This window comes from Pan troglodytes, chromosome 6 (genome assembly GCF_028858775.2).
Source record: "Pan troglodytes isolate AG18354 chromosome 6, NHGRI_mPanTro3-v2.0_pri, whole genome shotgun sequence".
Taxonomy (NCBI): domain Eukaryota; kingdom Metazoa; phylum Chordata; class Mammalia; order Primates; family Hominidae; genus Pan; species Pan troglodytes.
The window spans coordinates 84,069,495-84,089,105 of record NC_072404.2 but is presented as its reverse complement, the minus strand read 5'-3'; the positions used below and the strand labels follow the sequence as shown (position 1 = coordinate 84,089,105).

General features: G+C 44.9%; 1 protein-coding gene across 8 annotated transcripts in view; it reads right to left on the bottom strand.

Annotated features, from left to right (window-relative positions):
• CALN1 (calneuron 1) overlaps positions 1-19,611 on the bottom strand; it is a 667,093-nt gene that overhangs the window by 230,368 nt on the left and 417,114 nt on the right. For all 8 annotated transcript variants that reach the window (XM_009453338.5, XM_016957635.3, XM_054687595.2 and 5 more), the window contains one exon: positions 10,778-10,890. In XM_009453338.5, coding sequence (XP_009451613.1) covers positions 10,778-10,890 — 113 coding nt within the window. The remainder of the gene's footprint in view (positions 1-10,777; positions 10,891-19,611) is intronic.

The window sequence follows — 19,611 nt, the reverse complement described above, 5'->3', positions numbered from 1 at the left end:
CAGGGTTCAAGCAATTCTCCTGTCTCAGCCTCCTGAGTTGCTGGGATTACAGGTGCACGCCACCACGCTTGGCTGATTTTTTTGTATTTTTAGTAGAGACAGGGTTTCACCATAATGGTCAGGCTGGTCTCTAACTCCTGACCTCAGGTGATCCACCTGCCTCGGCCTCCCAAAGTGCTGGGATTACAGGCATGAGCCACTGTACCCAGCTGTCTTTTATACTCTCATATCAACTTTGTGCTCCATTTACCATAACCATGGGCATGTGAACTAGAAATGCTTTAAATTCCAATCACTTCTCCCCTTTTTGTTTTTGCCCCTGAAAACAATTGTTGGATAATGTAATTTTGCTAATTTGAGATTTTTTTTTTTTTTTTTTTTTTTTCTTTGAGACAGGGTCTGGCTGTCACCCAGGCTGGAGTGCAGTGACGTGATCATGGCTCACTGCAGCCTCAACCTCCTTGGCTCAAGTGATCCTCCTGCCTCAACCTCCCCAGTAGTTGGGACCACAGGTGCATGTCACCACACCCAGCTAATTTTTTTATTTTTGGTAGAGACAGAGTCTCACTATGTCGCCTAGGCTCCTGTCAAACTCCTGGGCTCAAGTGATCCTCCTGTCTTAGCCTCCCAAAGTGTTGGAATTACAGACATGAGATACCACGCCCAGACTAATTTGAGATTTTGTTAACTTTACTGAATAATAACAGAATAGACCATATAGCCTAATACAAACAAGTATAAAGAAAAAATTATTCACTTTTGTGCCAGTCAAAATAAGTACAATCAGAATTTTTTCCATTTTTTTCTCTGACTATAAATGGATGCATAATAGATGAATATAATGGGCATATAATAGATGTAGGATGGTAATGTAGTTATACTGTAAATTCCATCTCTATCTTGGCTTTTCCATTTAGTATAAAGTGAAAATATTATTTCTAACAATTATATAATATTTTATCTTTATAATTGCATTTTCCTACATCTCTGACTGATTTTATATGGTAGATTACTAAATGTAGAATTATTTTAAATCACAGGGTTTGAACATATTTTAAATTATAGGGATTTAAAAATTATGGCCAAGTGTCACCAAATAGTTTTCTGAAAAGTCGTACGATTTACAAATTTACATTTCTACAAAGAAATTGTAAATACATTTCTTTCTATTTACATTTCTATCAGTGTTATATGAGTTGGCCCTTTTTTTTTTTTTTTTTTTTTTTTTTTTAGATGGAGTTTCACTCTGTTGCCTAGGCTGGAGTACAGTGGCTTGGTCTCGGCTCACTGCAGCCTCCGTTCCCTGGGCTCCAGTGATTCCCCTGCCTCAGCCTCCCAGGTAGCTGGGACTACAGATGTGCGCCACCACGCCCAGCTAATTTTTGTATTTTTAGTAGATTCAGGGTTTCACCATGTTGGCCAGGCTGGTCTCAAACTCCTGACCTCAGGTGATCCGCCCACCTCAGCTTCCCAAAGTGCTGGGATTACAGGCGTGAGCCACTGCACCCAGCTGAGTTTGCCTATTTTATCTTGCTCTTGACAACTTTGAGTATTACATGATTTATTTTCCATTCTGAGAAGATAACTGTTAACCAATCCCTATTTTAATTAACATTTCTAAGATTTCCGGTGAGGTCGAGCTGTTTTAATGTTTATTTCAAATGTCTATCAGTTGTCTATTGCTCTTTATCCCATTTATTGTCAAGAGGTTTCACATAGCTTTAGAAATGTTCTGTACCTGTGTTTTATTCTATAAATTGCCATATTTTTGCCAGTTTGTTAGCTTTTCTGTTTGTTTGCTTTTTGAGACAGGGTCTCGCTCTGTTATCTAGGCTGGAGTGCAGTGGCATGATCATGGCTCCCTGCAGCCTCGACCTCCCAGGCTAAATTGATCCTCCCACCTCAGCCTCCCTAGTACCTGGGACTACAGGCATGTCCCACCATGTCTGGCTAATTTTTGTATTTGTTTGTAGAGTCAGGATCTTGCTTTGTTACCCAGGCTGGTCTCAAACTCCCGGGCTGAAGTGATCCTCCGCCTCAGCCTCCCAAAGTGCTGGGATTACAGGCGTGAGACACTGCATCCAGCCTTTGTTAGCTTTTTAAATATTCTTATAATTTAATAGTATAAGTTAGTATTATTTGATTGTTCCATTGCCTCCAATGCTTAGAAAATTATTTCCTACTTAGAAAGTAGCTACATATTGATAGGTAATTTCTCCACCTTTTCAAAACAGTTTAAAACGATAGTGTTAAATAGACTAAAGATCAATTACACTTATGAATAAGGATAACTAAAAGAAAAACCCAAATTACCAAGCCTGGAAGGAAGCCAGGGTCAGAACCAGATCAGTAAAACTAACTCGCTGCCTTGTCCCAAATGTCAGGCTCATTAAAATCCTGTAACTAAGTGGATCTCAAACTCAAGCCAGCGTCGACGTCACCCAGAGGGCTAATAGAAACAGATTGCTGGGCCATAGGCCTGGAGTTTCTGATTCAACAGGTCAGTATTGAATATTCAATTCAATAGGTCAGTACTGAATATTCAATTTAATAGGTGGGGCCCAGGAGTTTGCATTTCTTTTTTTTTTTTTTTCTTTTTGAGACAGGCTCTCACTCTTGTCGCCCAGGCTGGAGTGAAGTGGTGCAATCACGGCTCACTGCAGCCTCAACTGCCTGGATTCTGCCAATGTCCTCACCTCAGCCTCCAGAATAACTGGGACTACAGGCATGTGCCACCACGCCAGACTAATTTTTTAAATTATTATTTCTAGAAATAGGGTTTTGCTATGTTGCCCATACTGGTCTTGAACCCCTGTGCTCAAGACAGCCTCCCACCTCTGCCTCCTAAAGTGCTGGGATTATAGGTGTGAGTCACTTGCCGGGCCAGAATTCCCATTTCTAACAAGTTCCAGGTATTACTAATGCTGCTGGTCCAGGAACCACACTTTGAGAACCACTGTTGACATGAATGCTTCCTATATTCCATTTTTCCACACTTGGTAAGATCCCTGTGGGGACTGAAGGCTTGCTGTCAGTCTAGCAGGCCTTGATATAGACATCACTGCTGAAAACTATTAAGTTTCCATTAGATGATTAAGAATGGAAGAGAGGCCAGGCACGGCGGCGCACGCCTGTAATCCCAGAACTTTGGGAGGCTGAGGCCGGCACATCACCTGAGGTCAGGAGTTCCAGACCAGCCTGGCCAACACGGTGAAACCCCGTCTCTAATAAAAACACAAAAATTAGCTCGGTATGGTGGTGGGCGTCTGTAATCCCAGCTACTTGGGAGGCAGAGGCAGGAGAATTGCTTGAACCCAGGAGGTGGAGGTTGCAGTGAGCTGAGATTGCGCCCCTGCACTCCAGCCTGGGCAACGGAGTGAGACTCCGTCTCAAAAAAAAAAAAAAAAAAAAAGTCACTGTCAATGATTGAATATATTTCCTTCCAGTCTTTTTATGCATAACAGATTTGCAGTCACATTGTATTGTAGCTTTTTGTATGTAATATTTCCTTCACATGTCACAACCATGAAATGCAAATGCTCTCAACTGTCCATGGGTCAAGAATTTTATTTATTATTATAATTATTTTTTTTTTTGAGACAGAATCTCCCTCTGTTGACCAGGCAAGAGTGCAGTGGCATGATTATAGCTCACTGCAGCCTCAACCTCCTGGGCTCAGGCAATCCTCCTGCCTCAGCCTCCCGAGTAGCTGGAACTACAGGTATGTACCACCATGCCTCGCTAATTTTTGAATTTTTTGTAAAGAAAGCGTGTCACTCATTGCCTGGGCTGCTCTTAAACTCCTGCTTTGGCCTCCTGAAGTGCTGGGATTATAGGTATGAGCCACTGTGCCAGGCCTAAAGTCAGTAATTTTAAAACCAAACCACCTGCCCATCTCTGCCATCACCGTGGGACCAGCTTATAAAACGTCCCAGACAAAAGCCTGGGCCTGGGCTGGGAAGAACTAGGTTTTGCATGAGGACCTGAGACAGAGATCAAGATTCCTAGACCAGGCTGGGCACGGTGGCTCATGCCTGTAATCCCAACAATTTGGGAGGCCGAGGTGAGCGGATCACTTGAGGCCAGGAGCTCAAGACCAGCCTGGCCAAGGTGGCAAAACCCCGTGTTTACTAAAAATACAAAAAAAAAAAAAAAAAAAAAAAAGCTGGGTATGGTGGCACACACCTGTAGTCCCAGCTACTTGGGAGGCTGAAGCATGAGAATCACTTGAACCCGGGAGGTGGAGGCTGCAGTGAGCCGAGATGATGCAACTGCACTCCTGCCTGGGCAACAGAGAGAGACTCTGTCTCAAAAATTAAAAAAAAAAAAAAAAAAAGAGTCCAGGACCAAAGCAGAAATGGAAAGCCACAGGAGATACGAGACCACAGCAAGAACTGGGATGGAGAGACAAAAGGTAAAGCCCTTCCGGAAAGGTTTCTGGGGAGTAGATGCAGGTATTTTACTGCACCTGCTACATATTCTCCCACCAGATGAGTGAGGATTGGACAGCAGCAGACCTATGATTGATAACCAGGGAGAGGCAAAGCAAGTCAGCATGGCAAACAGACTTTCATCCCAACCAAATTGGGGAACGAGTACCCTATGCACTTTCAGGCTAGGGTAATTTACAATGTCTTGCACATTGCACACAGCTGTGGGATAAACAAGCTATTCTAAAGACCAGCTTGCAGAATGGCTCCCTGGACTTCGTGTGTGCTCGGGAGTATTGCCCAAAAGTCCTGAGCATGCAAAAAGACCAGGGAGCTATTACGGGCTTCTTGTCTCCCAACCTTTAGCTCCGGACTCATTCCAACACGAGCAGCACCATCCAATGAGCAGATCTGTTTGCTCACAAACTGTGAATATTTCATTTCTTAAAACAAAGTCTAAATTAGTGAAGTCTTCATGAATAAGGTTTGATTGTGAATAAGATTAAAAATGTGAGCAAAGGAACCCAGTTCTACATGAGATGTTTTCGGCATCACTCTGGCCGAGGTGTTCTTGAACCTCACGGTGGCAAAAGTAAGACACACAAACAGCTCAGCTCTCCTCACCAAGTGCGGGACTCATTTCTCTGTTTCTTCAGAGGGAAAAGAGGTTAACAGAAGTGTTGGCTGGCCCCTGGGACTGGCAGACCTGTTTAATCTCCCATGATCCTTTCACATATGCTCTCTATAGCTTGCTGTCTGCAAACTCACGGCAGAACACGGTTGCACAGGGCTTGAGGTCAAGCAGAAGAAAATGAAAAAGGCTGCTGGGGTGAATTCATGAAAACACCATGATAAAATAGCAGGGCTCTTTCCTCTGCCACTTGGGGACATCTACTGTATCATAAGCCTCTTATTCTTGGATACAAGTAGGCACATTATGTGTGGTGTAAATAAATGGTGGAAAAGCAGGGACCCTGAGGACCATGCTTGACTTCTTGGCAGTTGCAATTAACCTGCAGCATTGAGCAGGAAGGCTACTCCCCAGTCCCGAGTCTCAGCCCCGCTCAGTCCCTTCCTTCCCTCCTCTCCTCTCTGCCATTCCCATATACCATATCCTAAGGCTGACTCCAAACACAGTTTCACATTTCCTCAGCAAATATACCACTGCAGTAACAGCAAACACACAGAAGCTTGATGAACGAAGACTAAGAACACAATCACAGCTTTACAACTTATGCATAGGAAAGCGGTTCTGAACTGGCTGCCACGAGTCTCACACCCAGAGGGCTGAGCGTATGCCGGGAGGACTGGAGACCCTGGGGCATGACTCTCAGACCATCCTCCCCAGAAAGGAAGCCGCATTTGTAGCCAACTATATTCCCCCTTCACTGATAATCAATTTCCTGCAAAGAGCCAGGGGCTCATAACTTTTGCGACTAGTGCCAACCAATAAATAGCTGTTTTTGCTGAATCCCATTTGATTTTATTCTACCCTTGGCACTATAGGCTAGAACACCAGTAAGGAAAGCACTGGAAAAAATTATTTTATTTATTTATTTATTTTTGAGACAGGGTCTTGCTCTGTCACCCAGGCTGGAGTGCAGTGGCTCGATCTCAGCTCACTGCAACCTCCACCTCCCAGAATCAGGTGATTCTCATGCTTCAGCCTCCTGGGTAGCTGGGATTACAGGCGATTACCACCATATCCAGCTAATTTTCTTTTTTTTTTTTTTGTATTTTTTTTTCCAGTAGAGATGAGGTTTCACCATGTTGGCCAGGCTGGTCTCAAACTCCCCGCCTCAACTGATCCGCCCACCTCGGCCTCCCTAAGTGCTGGGATTACAGGCATAAGCCACCCTGTCTGGCCTGGAAGAAGGATTTTATTAGGAAAAGGCACCTAGTGCTTGATAGGATTGCTTCTCAGTGATACAGAGAATAGCCTTGGTTATAGGTTTCCTCTAAGGTAGGAAGAAACCCAAGCCTGGGGAAAATGGAAGGCTTGGGGCAGCAATGTCAGATCAGAAGTTGAAGTCCAATGACAGAATCTTTACCCTTTATGGTAGCTAGCCTCCAAAGCGATCCACAATGGCTCCTGCCTCCTGGCATTCACCGGGAGGCTGTTCTCTCCCACACTTAATAGGGATGACCTGTGTAACCAAGAGAATATTGTAGAAATGATGGTGTCCAACTTGATAGCTAGGGCATAAAAGATATCGTTGCTCTTGCCTAGCACTGTCCTGGATCACTGGCTTTGAGGGAAACTGGCTGCCATGTCAGGAGGACACTCAAGCAGCATTGTGGCAAGGTCTGTGCAGTAGGGACCTGAGGGCTCCCGTCAACCACCAGCGTCACCTTGCCAGCCAGGTGAGTGAGCCACCAGGAAGCACATCTTCCAGTCCAGTCAAGTCCAAGGCTGGTCACAGCTCCAGCCAGCATCTTGGCTGCAACTGGATTAGAGACCCTGAGCTAGAACCACCCAGCTTAGCCAGCTTTCAAATTCCCAACCCACAGAAACTAAGTGAGATAGAAAATGTTTAGTGTTGTTTTCTGGCCCTAGATTTTGGTGTAATGTATTATGCAGCCAAAGATCACAAATATATACCCTTCTAGAAGTAGTCTCAGGTCTGTTTCCATGGAAAACTGACTATGTCACTGATGGGAAGCCTTGCTAGAGTCTCTTAGGTAGGATGGTCTTCTTTCAAGGATATCAGTACCTCCTAAGATCAATATCTTCTGCCTGGATATCTGGAGGTGAAAAGCTACTTTTCCTATTTTTTATTTTTGTTTTATTTTTTGAGACAGGGTCTCAGTCTGTCACCCAGGATGGAGTGCAGTGGCACAATCACAGCTCACTGCAGCCTCAAACTCCTGGCCTCAAGCAATCCTCCTGCCTCAGCTCCAGAGTAGCTAGGACTACAGGTGCATACACCATGCCCAGCTAATTTTTCAATTTGCTTTAGAGACAGGGTCTCACTGTGTTGGGAAAGCAACCTTTCTGCTTTTTTGTATATTATCTTCAATCACTTCAAGGAAGGAAACACACACGTATATATATGTGCACACACACACATGCACACACTCAGCTTTCTTCTAAACCTGAAAAACCACCCAAGCACTGGGAACCTGAACTCTTTTCCAGAAACAAGCCAATGCTGTAGAAGTTTTAAGTAGCATTTTTTCACGCTGTCTCTGAAGGGGCAGGCAGTCGCAGGGGGAAGAAGGGGAGGCTGATTACTGAGAATTGATGGATGTTTTTGTTCTTGCTTGCTAGTCGTAAAATTCTGAGCTGGGTGAGCACTAGCAGGAGAGGAAAGCCACAGCCACAAAGTCTGTGCCTTCCAGCATTGATTTAAATATTTCAAGATGGAATTTTCCCTCCTTTCTCCAGCCTATCTTTTCACCCTGAGTGGGGAAGAAAATCTTGAGTAAGACAAAAACATGGAGACTTTGTGAGCATTATAGCATGTCTGAATTAAGCTACAGGCAGTCCATATATTGTAAGAGATATATTTCCTTGCAGTGTACATGCTCTACTGTGATAAACCTGGAAAACAGGAGGAGTAGGAGTGTAGATTAAGTAGCCATAGCTCCTTCTCATCCAGATGAGGGCCAGAAAGAAGAATGCTTAGAACTCACAAGGCCCTGGAACATTCTCCTAGGCTAGAGTTGGCCCTAAAGATGGAGGTAAAGAGTAGGAAGCATTCAGGGGCTCAGGTGCCATGGATCACTCCTGTAAACTCAGCACTTTAGGAGACCAAGGCAGGAAGATTGCTTGAGGCTAGGAGTTTGAGACCAGCCTGGGCAACATAGCAAGACACCATCTCTACCAAAAAACACACAAAAATATAGCAGGGTATGGTGGCTTGCACCTGTGGTCCCAGCCACTTGGAAGGCTGAAGTGGGAGGATCACTTGAGTCCAGGAGTTCAAGGCTGCAGTGAGCTATGGTTGCATCACTACACTCCAGCCTGGGTGATGGAATGAAACCCTATCTCTAAAATACACAAAAAACAAGCAAAAAGGCATTCAGGAGAATAGATGGAGAATGAGAGAAAGAAGAAGGAGAAACACCTAGGGGAGAAGCAACTCGCCAAGGCCCATCATCAGAGTGGACCTCCATGGGTCAAAAGATGGCCAGATGGGAAACAATATTCCTTCATCTTCTGAACTCTAGGGTCATTTCTTATTTCCACCAGGGGACTCTACCTAGTGGTCCTTGCAAGTGTCAAGTCATAACTGAAGGTTCCATGAGCACTGCAATATTCTCCTTGCATGGTGAGTAGGGTCCTGGAGATGTTCCGGATCCTAACAACACTTCAGGGAGATGGCGTTTTCCTGTCAGCAGTGGGGGATTCACGAGCCCCTGTCTCACTCTCCCCTGACCCTGGATGTCCTCTGGGACCAGGTCCCATCTCTCTGCTCATCCTCTTTTATGCACCTTCCCTCGGTGAGCTCATCCTTGCCTATAATTTTACCCACCAGCTCTCATGAATCTCAATCCGGTGTTCCAGCCCCAACTGATTTCAGCTGTGCATAGACTTCCTCCCTTTACTTGGCTGCTTGACCCTCACCTTCTACTCAGCATGTCCAATTGAGGATTCAACCCCACAAGACTTCTCTGTTGCTCCATGATCTGACCCCTGCCAATAACAGCAAGTTGGGAACTCTGGAATCAGCCTCACCTCTTCTGTTTCTTCAGGCCCTAAATCCATTCTGCCAGTGGGTTTTGAGGTCTTGCCCTTCAAATGGTATCTTAGTCATGGTCAATGACTTCCCCATGCCAACCCCTTTTCAAACTCTCATCATGGCAGACCTGAAATGCCCTCTTTTCTTTCTTTGCATTTAATTCCACCCATACTTCAAGGTTCAAAGCAAGTGTCACATTCCCTAAATTCTTTTCTGACCCTTCAAGACTGTATTTTCCTCCTTTCTTGCCCTTCCATTCATCTATTGAAACAAATAGTTATTGAGGGCTTGCTGTGTACAGCATGCACAGAGTGAGCTACAACTCTGAAGCCCTGTGCTTCAACGAGTTACAGTCTAGTGACCATCACACTAATTAATCACTTGTTTGTTTTCCCTCTCTTAATTGTGTTTCCCTAGCCAAATTATTATTTTTGTTTGTTTGTTTGAGACAGGGTCTTGCTCTGTTGCCCACGCTAGAGTGCAGTGGTGTGATCATAGCTCACTGCAGCTTTGAACTCCAGGGCTCAAGCAATCTTCCTCCCTCAGCCTCAAGAGTAGCTGGGACTACAGGCATGCGCCATCACATTTGGCTAATTTTAAAAATTGTTTGCAGAGACGGGAATCTCGCTATGTTACCCAGACTGGTCTTGAACTCCTGGCCTCAAGCGATCCTCCTGCCTTGGCATCCCAAAGCGCTGGAACTACAGGCATGAGCCACCAAATTCAGCTTCCCCAGCCAAATTCTGAAATAGCTAGGTCTGAGTCTTAAATGCCTTTTGTAAAACCCACAAACACTGGTAGATTATAGCACACGTAAGTTCTTACTAAATACTTGTTGGTTCTATGCAAGATGGGTACCTGAATAAGACTAGAAAGACACACCAACTGCAACCCTTATCTAGGTTAGAGAAATCTCTTGGTGAAGGGAAAAGACAGTATTAAGAAATTAAAAAAAAAGAAAAATCATGCTGTGTCTGAATGGCGTTTTACGTGTCTAACCGGTAATTTAATTTAATTTGACAGACAACTTACGTGATTCAAATTTTTTAAAATAATGATTGATAACCCACTCCCTAAATTTTATAATCATAAAATAATTGTCACATTTTAAGAGTAGAGAACTAATATAAAAATGATTTCATTATACTTTAGTAATTACAATGTTAGATGTTTGGAATTTCCTAAGAGATTTTACAAGATAGAAACAGGAGCTAATTGAGAAGCACTGAATACACATTCTTAGACAAAACCATTCTCTCTCATTAAGTGCAAGGATATTGACGGGATCCAAATGTACCAGGCAACCATGCCATTCTCTCAGCAAAGATATCCCGGAACTGGGGTCAAACACAGAACCGGTTCAGATAATATCAGTGTGCCCCTTTGAAGTGTCCCCAGGAAAAAGACTTTTGTGAATGTGCAGTAGAATAATTTCATTTTTCCCAAATGCAAAAAAAAATTGCTATGAGAAAAAAATGGGGAGATATTTCACTCCTCCAAACCCTAAAAAAGTAGTTGTTTTGATTCTTTGTTCTGGAACATATGTCGCTCAGCCCAGAAGAGATCTTCACGTGCCAAATAGAAGTTCAAGAATTCAGTCAAAAGTTAGTCTCAGACACATTTACTGTCAAACTTAGTCTGAAAAAAAATATTCTTACTCACCTGCCAGAATATGCTGTCTATCGTGTTCCCAAGAAAACCATCGCGACCTTCTGAAGACACCAGTTTGGGGCCAAGAATGGTCATGAATTCATCAAAATCCACCTGGCCATCCCCTGCAAGGAGAAGATGTAAATATGAGTTGCAAACAAGCTGAACTTGACCTACCATACCTGATGCAATAAACACCTCTATGCTTTTCTTCTTGGCATGACCTCAATCAATGAAGAAGAGCTGGTAACATTACTTAAAACTGTTCAATGTTCTTCAATGACTGAAAGTACCACAAGAAACTGGCAATTATTAGTACATCCAAAACCACATATTCCTAAACATTTGACAGTATTTCTAGCTAAATGTCCAACCATCACTTCCCACTTAACATGGCTATACCTCACCCCTGCTTCTCCTTTTACTCCGAATTGCCCAGTTGTACATGATGGAAGTGGCAGCTTCACCCCACCTCTTCCACCATCCTTGTCACCCACATATACATGTAGTCATCAAGCCTTCTTGATTTCACCTCTTAAGTATCTGTGGTTGCTGTATCTTCCTCATTACTCAATGGCTAGTTCTCTTTTCAACGATGAAGGTGAGAAAATCCTTCTAAGAATTAATGTTCCTAGCTACGATTCTGTTATGAGTAGCATGGCTTTTACACTCTAACCTTCGCAGTCTCTTCTATGCAGTTCTGAGTTTAATTCCCCGAGACCAAATCTCATCATGCTTTCTATATTTGAACAGCACTTTTTTTTTGTTTGTTTTTGAGAGGGTGTCTTGCTCTGTTGCCCAGGCTGGAGTGCAATGGCATGATCTCGGCTCACTGCTACCTCTGCCTCCTGGGTTCAAGTGATTCTCATGCCTCAGCCTCCAGAGTAGCTGGGATTACAGGAGCAAGCCACCAAGCCTGGCTAATTTTTGTATTTTTAGTAGAGACAGGGTTTCACCATGTTGCCCAGGTTGGCCTCAAACTCCTGACCTCAAGTGATCCGCCTGCCTTGGCCTCCCAAAGTGCTGGGATTACAGGAGTGAGCCACCATGCCCGGCCTGAACAGCACCTTTGACTGAAAATAGGGATACCACCTCAGCATAGCGTTCAAGCCTATCTCTTTTGCATCAATTTGTCCCCAACCTTTGCATAAAATACAAGCTCCTTTACACCTCTGCGTGCATGTGTATGCCTATCCCTCTGTCCGGGATGCCTTCCCTCACTTGTCTATCTGGTGAATTCTCTTTCTCTAAGACGGAGCTGAAATGTCATGTTCTCTTTTTGTTTTGTTCCTGATCTCATTAGGCAGAACTGGTCGAACCTTTTTTCTCTCTCTCCTACTAACTCCATGTGTACCTACTGTAGAATTTAAAACCATGTATCCTGGCCAGGCGCGGTGGCTCATGCCTGTAATCCCAGCACTTTGGAAGGCCGAGGGGGGTGGATCACCTGACGTCAGGAGTTCGAGACCAGCCTGACCAACATGGTGAAACCATGTCTCTACTAAAAGTACAAAATTAGCTGGGTGTGGTGGTCCATGCCTGTAATCCCAGCTACTTGGGAGGCTGAGGCAGGAGAATCACTTGAATCTGGGAGGCAGAGGTTGCAGTGAGCCAAGATCGCACCGCTGCACTCCAGCCTGGGCAATAAGAGCAAGACTCCATCTAAAAAAAAAATAATAATAAAACAATAAAATAAAATAAAACCTTATATCCCAGTCACTGATTTGCATGCCTATCTCACAAGCAAAAGATTGTGAGTTCTGCAAGGTCAAGGACTTGGTCTGAAACATCTTTGTATATTGAACACCAAAGCAGGCGTTCAGTATGTACTTGTACAATGAATGAATGATGTCTCTTGCTCGTTCTTTCTTTGTTCAATTCAGCATCTGTTGGATCTTTCATGCTAGAGCTGACAGTAACCAGAAGGTGGACTTGAGCCAACTCAACAGACAAAAGCGAACCTTCAAGGCATTGTTGGATCCTCCAGGAGTCATCAGTGTAGGATTCTGCACCCTCTGAACTGCTCAAAAGGGCAACTCCATCAAAAGTTCACCACATCCCTATCTTGGCTGCAGCCAGCGCAGACAGCCAGGTGTCTGCACACAAGAGTTTGTCCAAATGCCCACACATAAATCAATGCCCTCTCAGAGTGCATTCACCTTCAAAGAATATTCATTCAAAACCTATTTCACAATGCCAAGCAGATGTGAGCATCAAGATGCCAATAATTCAGAACAGATTGTCTGTCCAGGAACAGATCCCAGCAGAGGTAAAACTTCCTAAAGGATTAGGGAGGCGTGGCAAGTCAATGGGAAAGGGAGGATTTAACCACCAAATGAAGAGGGGCACTCAGTGGCCTCTGGAGAAGAAATTGATTTATCTTATCATCCAACAAGATAAATCTAAAATTTCACTCTTGCTGGTAATCATAAGAAAGCTAATTCAAGCAACGAGTTACCATCTTGCCTTCAAAATTATCAAATACTTCCAAAAGCACACTAGTTGATGCTGCCAGAAATACAGAGAGATCACCTCTATAATGCATTCCTGGTGTACTTGTCCCAGATATAGACAGGAAGTACCAATCAAGATCCTGTAAAGTGCTGTTTCCTTTGGATCTAACAATGCACTTAACAAAATAGAGGGGGGTTGGGTGAGGTGGCTCACATCTGTAATCCCAACACTTTGGGAGGCCGAGGCAGGTGGATCACCTGAGGTCAGGAGTTCGAGACCAGTCTGGCCAACATAGTGAAACCCCATCTCTACAAAAAATACAAAAATTAGCTGGGTCTGGTGGCAGGTGCCTGTAATCCCAGCGATTCGGGAGGCTGAGGCAGGAGAATCGCTGAACCCAGGAGGCAGAGGTTGCAGTGAGCCAAGGTAAGACCACTGCACTCCAGCCTGGGCGACAGAGCAAGACTCTGTCTGGGGAAAAAAAAATAGAGAGGGGGTCTTGCTATGTTGCCCAGGCTGGTCTTGATCTCCTGGGGTCAAGTGATCCTCCTTCCTCAGCCTCCCAAAGTGCTGGGATTACAGGCATGAGCCACCATACCTGACCTTAATAACTTCATTTTTAAAGAAAAAACAAAACAACATTTATCTTGAATATAGAACAAGATATTTGCCTACAGATAGATACTCAACTGGTATTTGTAAAAGTGAAAAGTAGAAAGCTAGAGGGAAAGGAGAATGGCCCAGTCTACCTAGAATTTGACACCTCTGAAAGCTAACTCCATGTGGCTCCACGTCTTGGATAGACATGCTTGTTACATTTGTGCAGTAACTCTCTGCTCACCCCAAATCACCTCCACTGGTCACAGGTGGGGCTGGATGGCCAAACAGTCTTGAACTAAACTATGCATTCTCAAGAGAGACAGTATCACCCACAATGGGGTGAAAATGGCTTCTTAGGGAACAAAATAACATTAGCCAATGTTAGATATTACAATCGCTTGAGGCTCTTCTAGGGCTACAGTACATAATACACAGTGTATCTGTACAAAATTTCAAGAGGGTGGGACTACTAGAAAAATGCATATCTGAAAAGGCTCTTGGGAGGTGCTTATTTAAAAAAAGAAGAGGAAGGTTAAGAAGCACTGGACTAGCAGACGCCCCAAGTACTGTGGTTCTTTTTCCTAGGTACTCCCTCTGGAATGTCGGTCTATCAGCAGTGGGCATCATCTCACTATCTGCACCCACAGTGAGGTCTAACTGTTCATAGAGGCTTAGAAGCTCAAGGACATGAATCTATTTTTGCAAAGACGTCATGAGGGCCGGGTGCGGTGGCTCATGCCTGTAATCCTAGCACTTTGGGAGGCCGAGGAGGGTGGATCACTTAAGGCCAGGAGTTTGAGACCAGCTTGGGCAACATGGTGAAACCCCATCTCTACTAAAAATACAAAAATTAGCCAGGTGTGGTGGCGGGCACCTGTAGTCCCAGCTACGTGGGACGCAGAGGCAGGAAAATCACTTGAGCCTGGGAGGCAGAGGTTGCAGTGAGCTAAGATGGCACCACTGCACTTCAGCCTGGGTTGACAGAGTGAGACCCTGTCTCAAAACAAACAAACACACACACACACACACAAAAACACATGAGACCTGATCTAAGATATGCCCACCAGGCTGGGCCACTTAAGCTCCTGACCGTGATATAATGGGCACCATTCTCTCCCACTTGGGAACCTCATAGTTTACGAGATGTGGCAAAACCCATGCTTGCCAGCACCAGGAGAACGAGGCTGTCTTTGAACAGTGCACCTTCAAGGTAGCAAGAGGAGCAAGACCACCCACCTCTCCGAAACCTCGACTCAGGGTGCAGGGAGTGCAGCAGTTTGGAACTGGTGCATTTCACAGGTCCACATGGAGCTCTGGGCCAAATCATCACAGTACCAGGCAGTGCTCACAGATGGTGCACTTGGCTGGGAACTACAGACCAAAAGCTGACAAGCAGAAACGATGCTTCTGAAACATATCTTGGTCCTGGCAAAGGGAGCAGCTCATTTGCTATTCCAAATTGTTGGCCAGAGAAGAAGCGATGGAGAAGGGCACTCAGGATCCTATGGGCAGGGCCAACTATGGCGTGGAGTACACGTGACTTGGCAGAAGAGGTACAGATCATGGAAATATTTGCTTCTAGTCATTTAGGAGAGGACATTTGGAATTCCAGATTGGCCAATATGTGTTTTTCGCTTGTGATACTGTGATTTATAATAAGAAATGCATATTGGCCAGGCGCAGTGGCTCATGCCTGTAATCCCAACACTTTGGGAGGCCGAGATGGGTGGGTCACTTGAGGTCAGGAGTTTGAGACCAGCCTGGTCAACATGGTGAAACCCCATGTCTACCAAAAATACAAAAATTAGCTGGGTGTGGTGGTGCACACCTGTAATCCCAGCTACTTGGTAGGCTGAGGCAGGAGAATCGCTTAAGTCTGGGAGGTGGAGGTTGCAGTGAGCTGAGATCATGCCATTGGCCTCCAGCCTGGGTGAAAGAGCAAGACTCCGTCTCAAATATATACATACAGATAGACAGACAGATATAGATATAGAAATCTTTGTCTCTGTTTCCTGGTACACAGCTCATAAAACACTGATAATTCCCTAAGTAATAGAGGTGCAAAGAGCATCTTTTGTTCTAATATTTGGTCTTTTTTTTTTTCTTTTTGAGACGGAGTCTCACTCTGTTGCCCAGGCTGGAGTGCAGTGGCATGATCTCAGCTCACTGCAAGCTCCGCCTCCCGGGTTCACGCCATTCTCCTGCCTCAGCCTCCTGAGTAGCCCACCACCACGCCCAGCTAATTGTTTGTATTTTTGGTAGAGACGGGGTTTCACTGTATTAGCCAGTGAAGATTAGCCAATCTTCTGACCTCGTGATCCGCCCGCCTCAGCCTCCCAAAGTGCTGGGATTACAGGTGTGAGCCACCGCGCCTGGCCAATATTTGATATTTGACCCCAGTTCCTGGCCAGAACTCCTAAATCCTTTGGAATTTCCTGGGTGATAGGAATGTCTTTTGTTCTAATGAAGCACTTCTTGGTGGGCTTCCAGTGGGAGATGATCACCAGAAACACCAAACCATGATTAGAACCTTGGAAATTTCAGCGCCATCTCCCCAACCTCCAGAGAGGAAAGAGGAGCTGAAGACTGGGTTCATAATCAATCATGCGCACATGATGAAATCTGCATAAAAATCCCTAATGTATGAGGTTCAGACAGTTTTCAGGTTGGTGAACACATGGAGATGCTGGGAGGATGGAACTCTGAGAGAGGGCGTGGAAGCTGCGTGTACCACTCCCATTACCTTAAGCCTCTCTGGCTTTCCCTGAGTTGTATTCTTTTCTAACAAATGGGTAATAATTAGTAAAGTGCTTTCCTGAGTTCTGTGAACTGCTCTAGTAAATGAATGAATCCAAGGAGGGAACCTCTGATTTATGGTCAGAAGCACAGGTGGCCACGTGGACTTTGAAATGGTGTCCTAAGTGGGAGCAATCTTGTCGGACTGAGCCCTTGACCTGATGCAAATGGCAATTGTCTAAACAGGTGCTCCTCAAATAATGCTAACTCCAGATAGATAGTAACAGATAGTAACGGAATTCAATTTAATTGCAGGACATCCAGTCCAGTGTTTGCAGATAATTGGGGAATTTCTTGGTGAGGGAGAAAAACCCACACTTTGGTATATTTGGTCTTGAACGTGAGAGTATCGGGAAAACAGTCTCCTTTTCTCATACACTCTCTTTGTTACTCAATGAGCAAAGGGGGATGTCTCCAGGCCCATGTTTGGAGGAATAATCAGGATAGGTCCCCCATATCTCTAGCTGTCTCCCAATATTTCTCAGCTCTGGTTCCTAAGTATGTAAGGACACAGCACATTTTCTGCAGATCTTCAGTAAATGACATCTACAATTCTATACCAACCCTACTGGTAACATAAACGTTCTGATTTAGACTACAGAAATGACCTCTTTACCAGATTTTAATTTAACAGACAAACAGGGCTGGGAATACCCCCCAAAAGTTATCAGCATTGTACCCAGAAGTCTGATCCCTATGCCCCCACACCCTCAACCTTAGGGGAATAGAGACAAATAGAATCTCAGAGGTAGGTTTTACACTAAGTCCCTAAAAACCACTCCCAAGCTGCCAGGCTGAAGCAAGGTCCAGGAAACCTGATAATCATAATAATATCTAACATTTACTAGGCACGCACAATGCAGTAGACATGGTTTTTTAAAATACCCACACGATTTTTTTTTTTTTTTCTTAGAGGCAGGGTCTTGCTCTGTCACCTAGGCTGGAGTGCAGTGGTGCCATCATAGCTCACTGCAGCCCCAAACTCTTGGGCTCAAGGGATCCTCCTGCCTCAGCTTCTGGAGTACCTGGAACTACAGAGGCATGCCATCACACTTGGCCAATCTTTTAAAATTTTTTCAGAGACGAGGTCTTGCTATGTTGCCCAGGCTGGCCTCAAGCAATCTACCTGCCACCGCCTCCCAAAATGCTGGGACATATACTAATTCATTTACATCTTCCTGCTGCCCATTTGACAGATGAGAAAACTGAGGCTCAAAGAGGTTCAGTAGCTTGCAGAAGCTTACGCAGGTAGTAGAGCCGAGATTCCAGCCCCAGCAGTCTGCCTGTGCTTTTTGTGACCTTTCAAAAGGTCACTCACTGATATGGTCTGTCTGGATCACTGTCTCCTGATCCCAGCTTTTCTTACCAAGCGAGTGCTATGGCACCAGGTACACAGAGTCAAACTGAAATCTAAATGGCTCCCTGTGGTCTAGCTCTTGCATCTCAGGTCAGCCACCAGAGGCCATTCTTCATCATTTCAGAGAGTAATAATAAATAATAGGAACTACTTATTTAACACTTGCTATGTGCCAGGCACTGAGCTCAGGGCTTCACATGTATTCCCTTGTTGAATTCCATGCCAATACTATAAATAGGTTCTCCCCTTCCACATTTTATCAATGAGATAACTTAGAAAAAAAGAGGTTAAGAATAACTGTATCAAGGCCATGCAGCTACCATGAGGCAGAGTGGGGGCTCAGCTCAGAATCTTAATTGTTTTGTTTTCTGTTTTTCTAGAGACAGGATCTCACTCTGTCACCCAGAAGTGCAGTGGTGCACCATAGCTCACTGCAGCTTTGAACTCCTGGGTTCAAGTGATCCTCCCACCTCAGCCTCACGAGTAGCTAGGACCACAGTTATGTACCACCACGCCTGGCTAATTTTTTTTTTTTTTTTTTTTTTTTTTGAGACAGAAACTCACTCTGTCATCCAGGCTGAAGTGCAATGGCATGATCTTGGCTGATCGCAACCTCCGCCTTCCGGGTTCAAGTGATTCTCCTGCCTCAGCCTCCCAAGTAGCTGTGATTACAGGCACCCGCCACCATGCCCGGCTCATTTTTTGTATTTTTAGTAGAGACAGGGTTTCGCCATGTTGGCCAGGATGGTCTCAAACTCCTGACTTCAGGTGATCCGTCCGCCCTCCTCGGCCTCCCAAAGTGCTGGGATTACAGGCATGAGCCACCACACCTGGCTCTTTTTTTTTTTTTTTTTTGAGACAGAGTCTCACTCTGTCACCCAGGCTGGAGTGCAGTGGCACGATCTCAGCTCACTGCAAGCTCTGCCTCCCGGGTTCACGCCATTCTCCTGCCTCAGCCTCCCGAATAGCTGGGACTACAGGCGCCCACAACTGCGCCCAGCTAATTTTTTGTATTTTTAGCAGAGATGGGGTTTCACCGTGGTCTCGATCTCCTGACCTCGTGATCCGCCCGCCTTGGCCTCCCAAAGTGCTGGGATTACAGGCATGAGCCACCGCGCCCAGCTGCTCCTGGCTAATTTTTAAATTTTTTGTAGAGACAGGGTCTCACTATGTTGCCCAGGCTAGTCTTGAACTCCTGGCCTCATGTGATCCTCCCACCTCAGCTTCCCAAAGCACTGGGATTACAAGCGTGATCCACTGCACCCGACAAGAATCCTGGTATTAACCCCCATATTGTACTGCCTTCCCTTGATATCAGAGACCCCAGCTCTTGGTCCTGGCATAGGATCACAGGATCTCAAGCTCTTTTCAAAGTTTGAGAGTTATAGTATGTTTTCCTATCTGGGTGTTTAGGAAGGAAGTTAGTGGGAAATTGGGAGAGATGGCTATCAGGAGCTTTAATGCAAATGGCAATTGTCAAAACAGATGCTCCTCAAATCGCCTCTTTGTCTGCAGTCAGGATCTTAGTAATTCTCTATGGGTGCTCCATTCCCAGGGAGGGGATACAGGTCGTTCACATAGAACCCTGCACACGTCTGAAGTCTCTTCCACCAGAAAAGAATTGGTCTGATGAACAAAA